The sequence below is a fragment of the Olea europaea genome, unplaced genomic scaffold (genome assembly GCF_002742605.1).
Source record: "Olea europaea var. sylvestris unplaced genomic scaffold, O_europaea_v1 scaffold3058, whole genome shotgun sequence".
NCBI classification, from domain to species: domain Eukaryota; kingdom Viridiplantae; phylum Streptophyta; class Magnoliopsida; order Lamiales; family Oleaceae; genus Olea; species Olea europaea.
This window is the reverse complement of record NW_019249285.1, coordinates 49,634-55,483: the sequence shown is the minus strand read 5'-3', so window position 1 is coordinate 55,483 and position 5,850 is coordinate 49,634. Positions and strand designations below refer to the sequence as shown.

At 32.4% G+C, this 5,850-nt stretch overlaps 1 protein-coding gene across 1 annotated transcript; it reads left to right on the top strand.

Moving 5' to 3' along the window:
• The first annotated feature begins 2,114 nt into the window (after nt 1-2,114).
• On the top strand, nt 2,115-4,210 carry LOC111384961 (heavy metal-associated isoprenylated plant protein 7-like). The gene is made up of 5 exons (XM_023009310.1): nt 2,115-2,267; nt 2,346-2,559; nt 2,818-3,023; nt 3,110-3,197; nt 3,538-4,210. Exons 1-5 carry the CDS (start codon nt 2,259-2,261, stop codon nt 3,987-3,989), a joined length of 969 nt encoding a protein of 322 aa, XP_022865078.1. The 5' UTR covers nt 2,115-2,258; the 3' UTR covers nt 3,990-4,210.
• The last annotated feature ends 1,640 nt before the right edge of the window (nt 4,211-5,850 follow it).

Below are 5,850 nucleotides of genomic sequence, written 5' to 3'. Positions count from 1 at the left end.
GTCAAATCATAATATTAAATATTCTCGGCATTTCAAACGTTGTTCTCGACATACTAGATGTCTAGAATGATATTTCATTTCGAACATGACATTTCTCTACACTTTAAATGTTGTTCTCGACATTCCATGTCTAGCATTAATTGTAATTTGACATCTGCAATATGAAATTATTCTTTCATTAAGGGTAAAATAGAGAATTTGATATCAAATTTGGCCATTTTTACAAAAATGATCAAAAGTAAACATTTGTAAAATTGGACATTTTTGCAAATGCCCCTTAAATCATATGAATTCAATCGATCTCAAACTAGACCATTTATGGGCTTATGGTCGGACCTGCTCTTTCGATTTTTTTAATTGATTAAATAAATAAAACTTTGATCAGTAGGAAATTATAATTACAAATTTACAATGCATATAAGCAGTCTTCTCTAGTTTGATTCCATACATTGAAGATTCTCTTTCCTTCAATCAACGCAGATTCTCAAAAGGAAAATAAGAGAGGACTGAGTGGTGAAAATAAAATAAAATAAAATAAAATAAAATGAAAATTATCTTTTTGCAAAAGGTAAAATATATGCCCATGTTTAGTGAAAATTAAAATTAAATTTTTGATAGATTTTAATAATTGTTGATAAAATATATGATTGAAAAATCGCGGATCCTATGAAATGTATGTTGAAGATTAATTTTTGAGAATTTTGAAAAAAAAAAATCAAAAACAAAATTATAAAATGAACTTTTTTATTTTTCGTCCAAATCACATAACTGCCAAGTTAATAGAGTGGGCCCCCAGGTTGGTGGTGCCCTATTTAAAATCATACTTTGCAAGGCAAATTCTCATTAATATGAATAATATTTTTGCAGTTTTTTACTATAAATTAATGTGCATAATTGAATGGACCACAGAAAATACACTGCACAATAAATACTTGCATTTATAATTTTCCTAACTACAGATATGTACTTAATAGGGATACTCATTAATTATAAATTCCTATGCCTAACTACGAATTTTATTAAGTTCACTACGATTTTTAATTTTTTTTATTTACTCAAATGACCTTAAGTAAAATTACAAAAATAGGATTTTAATAAAAGAAATTATTGTGATGATGAGTACATTACAATACTGTATTTCTTTCATTTTTCATTTTTCATTTTTATTGGATTAGAAATAAAATTGTAAATTTATTGTGGTGTATTTATTAAAAATATATTTTAAATATGTGTGATTATGATATGATTAGTAAATTAATCTTGTGGTGGTATAATTACCTTAAATTTGGACAAATGACCAAAAGCTTCAAGCTTGCATGTGTTCTATAGACATGGCAATATCACATTCCATTACTTCTTTAATGCCTTTTTTTTTTTTACCTTGTAATTGTTGACTTTGTTAATAGCAGTGATTATGAGAATTGATTTTTTGATCGTTACGAGAAAAGTGGGGTCTATTTGTGAGATAAGAAGTCAAATATGTATGACGGCTGAAATAGTAAAATAACGCTCAAAAAATTAATTTTTGGGGAGGAAAAATTACTCCCAAACAGGCTCTAATTGTTTTTTTTATCAAGACTTATCAAATAACGAGTTGCTATGCATAATAAATATAAGACCTTATAATAAAAGTTTGGGACCATGCTGCACATTTTTGAAATGTTTTGAAGTAGAACAAATTTCTATAATATTAATTAATAAAGATTAAGACACATTTTTGACATTTTTAAAGATGGTCAGTCGCTTGAATTTTGGTCAACTGAAGGCCTTTTTGTACATAAACAGCCGAGGGTTCCTACGCTCATTTTTTAAAGATTTAGGGTGCATTAAAGTTTTGGAGTTTTTATGTATTTTTTTTAAGGTTTGAGACCTCCATTGCAAATTCCCTAATTTTCATGGTTAATATTATTTTGGAAATACATAAATTAAGGAAATATATATCTGTGTAAAATTTATGGTAGTATCCAGTACAGTGTCTTTCTGATTTTTTACACAACATTTCTGGCTAAAATTAGATTGATCTTCTAGAAGTCGTGCACAGTTCTAAAAGCGCAATTTCAGTTCTGATAAAACACGCTTCTAGTGCACTTGCTACCTATATATGATGACACATCGAGTGCCTCGTAAACCCGGTGGCCAAAACTTGTTGCTCCTAACTCATCCTCACTCTTGAGCGTAGATAGAGAGAGAGAAAAAAACAGTGAGAGTGCCAGTGTCTGAATCCATCTCCAGTCCATTTCCCAACCAGAGAAAAACCAATGGGGAAGGTGACGATATATACATACACACCCCAATCTTAATTTTTGCTATGAAACTCATGTTTTGTGTGTATTTTTTGGGTCTAGGAAGAGAAGAAACCAGAGGAAGCAAAGAAGCCTGAGGAAGAAATGAAGAAAGAAGAAGCCCCAAAAGCTAATGAGAAACAGAGTGATGAAAAGAAAGAGGAAAAGAAATCTGGGGAATCCAAGGAACCGGCGCCGCAAGAAATCATCCTTAAAGTATACATGCATTGTGAAGGTTGTGCCAGAAAAGTCCGCAGATGCCTCAAAGGATTTCAAGGTAATTAAATCTTTCTTAAATTTTTACATTGTTGTTTAGCCAACTTAGCTATTAAAAAAAATGATAAAAATGGAAGTCAATAATTAATTTTGACCGTAAATGAAATGGGACGCAATTTAGCAGATTTTCAATCCCAAATTCATCAACTTTAATAAAAAAATCAAAACAAAATCAGGGTTCAGTCTCAAGGCGTGGGAATCGAACCTAATAGAATGACGAAAAGGGATTTATGTATTCTATTCCAAAATTACTTTGCAGGAGTAGAAGATGTAATAACAGATTGCAAGACGAGTAAGGTGGTTGTGAAAGGTGACAAGGCAGATCCAATTAAGGTTTTGGAAAGGGTTCAAAGGAAGAGCCACCGTCAAGTGGAGCTTCTATCTCCAATTCCAAAACCGCCGGCGGAAGAACCTAAGAAAACCGAAGAGAAAGAGGTGGCCAAAGCCGAAGAGAAAAAGGCGGAGGTTTGTATTTCCATTTGATGAATTTATGGATTTTTTATAATAAAATTTTCCTTTTAATCTTAAATTGGTTTTTGTTTCTTTTATAGCCTCCGGTGATTACAGTAGTCTTGCGAGTTTACATGCATTGTGAGGCTTGTGCTCAAGAAATCAGAGAGCGAATACAGAGAATGAAAGGTAACTTCATTTTTCTTCTTAATTTTATTTTTTATAAATTTATTTATTTTAAAACTTCTTTTAGGTTCATATAATTGTTGTTCTTTTTGAGCTTTTGTTGCCCTTTTCTGCTGTATATCCTTTAAGTGGAATAAAATGTTCAATTCTTCGTATTCTGTCTGAATTCCTTCAAATTGAAGTCAATTTGATAAGTATGATTTTGTACTGCAAATCCACAAGGAAGAAACTTATGAAAAAACTTCAAAAATGGTTGCATAAAAAGTTACTTAAAATTGATTTTTGAAGTTAGCCAAATGATTCGCAGAGTAATATGTTAACATGGTCAAGTTTTGATATGTAGGAGTGGAAAGTGCAGATCCAGACATAAAGAGTTCACAGGTGACAGTAAAAGGTGTGTTTGAGCCTGAAAATCTTGTTGATTATGTATACAAGAAAACGGGAAAGCATGCGGTGATCATGAAGTTAGAGCCGGAGAAGAAAGAGGAGAAAAAAGAGAAAGATGGTAAAGACAAGAAGAAAGCCGAGGGCGGAGAAAAAGAAGCCAAGACAGGTGGTGAAGAGGCGAAAGAAAACAAGAAAGGAGGCGGGGACAATGGTGACGCTAGCGGCGGCGGTGAAGAACCACCAGCTAAACCGGAGGTCGACACTAAACTCGATTTGAAAAAGAATGAATTCAACTATTACTACCCTCAAAACTATCATATTCAAACTCAAAGATTTGTCCGAGAGAATTATGAATATGCTCCACAGATCTTTAGTGATGAAAACCCTAATGCATGTTCTGTTATGTAAGTTTTGGGATGAACAATGGGTGGGGTAGGGGTCACATGGATAACTGTTCCATGGCCTTTCACTCTTGACATGTTGTGGTGCTCTACATGTGGCCCTGTCTGGCTGTCTGGGTTTCCATAGTATAAATAATAAATCTACAGGAAGATGTAGAATTTTGTACCTTTTCGTTTTTCTTTATTAAAATTTTTGTCACATACCATGAATAAAAGTACCATAATATATACTATCGTCCTTTTATATATGTTAATTCTCGTACGGATGATCTTCGGTTTTTGATACTATAATTTTGTTAAGAACTAGCTAGCATTCTTACCTAAAAATTCTCAATATTAATGTACATTTTATTTTAATTTAAAATAGCTTTTCAGTTAAAAATGATGGGTCGACTCAGCTTTACTAATATAAATAAAGTACAGCTCGGGAGGGGACTCAATGCGATGTCGAAAACGATAAGCTTATAAAGAAATATAGAATGAGTAACGAAAATTAAATTTTGTATGATCGAATTATGATGTGTTATTATTCACTTAATTAAATACTTGATAGTTTCATGATCATTTTTTACAATCGAATTATGTTGTGTTATTATTCACTTGATTAAATACTTGATAGGTTCACGATCATTCTCTACTCCTGTTTGGTTCAAATTTTAATACAAGTTAAAATCAAACAATCAATACTAAATACATCTTTTATGGGTTCAACAATTTTTCAATCACATATTTCAAAAATCTCTATCAAAATCTAATTTTAATTTCAACCAAGCACCCGAACTTTGATTATTCTAACTTTTGACACAAATTATCAGACCGTCTACGTCTCCTTCAATTACATCAAACAATATAACGTTGCAAAACCAAATCCTCATCCTCGTTTCTTTCAACCTTTTATGCCTCTACCTCAGTCACGCTTTAGCATAAAATAAGAATCATCCAGGGGTGGAGGAGGAATTTTTGCTTAGCATTTTTTTTTTTTTTTTTAGAAGATACCCTATAAATTTTATTTTTGACCCCCTAACCCAAGTCATCTAGATCCGCTCCTGTGAACATAACATCGCCTTACCAACTAAAATATGGTTGTTCTAAAGTTTGGTGATGGAACAAAGTGTGGCATTAACGACTTGCTTTGATCAAGGCAAGGTCTCAACCGTCTATACTACTTAATTTCGATTAATTATACCTGAACTTCTTACAAAAGAAAAGAAAAAAGTTATTTTTATCTACAACTATCAATCTATCATTTTCACTTTAATGTACTGTTGACTGTTATTTTTACCTTTTCACACGTCTCTTTATATCTTTTCATCTTGCCATATCTTGAGAAGCTTTTGGTGAATCGTAGGACCATCATTACGACTCCGCATTGTTCGATGGTTGGATCATTATTTTCAAAAGTTCTAATCATTGAGGGGCCTACACAATTTACATAAAACAGTATGACATGATCTCTGCCGTTGATTCTTGGCCTGTACAATCAATCGAGCACCAGTTCAATCTGTTTGATCGATGGAGTGGATTGGTACGCCTATTTTGCTCGAATGGTCAAGTATTTTCCCAAGTTTGAGATAATTTTTTATAAACATCAATAATGGAAATTGCATTGAATATTGTCTAGTCGAGCTCAGAACTTTGAGAACAATAACTGACTTGCCATCTCTATCTTGTGAACCCCATGTTTTGCCATGCTATTTTATCCTAAAATTCAGGTGAGCTTGTGCAGTCGCTCTAGAGGCCATCGAATGATTGTCCGATATTTGAAAAAATAATAATAATAATAATAATATTTTGACGTAGCCGACACGGGTGACTTTCGTGGCTCGTTGAGTGTTGGCTCTTTCCCAATACTAATTGCTATAAGACAA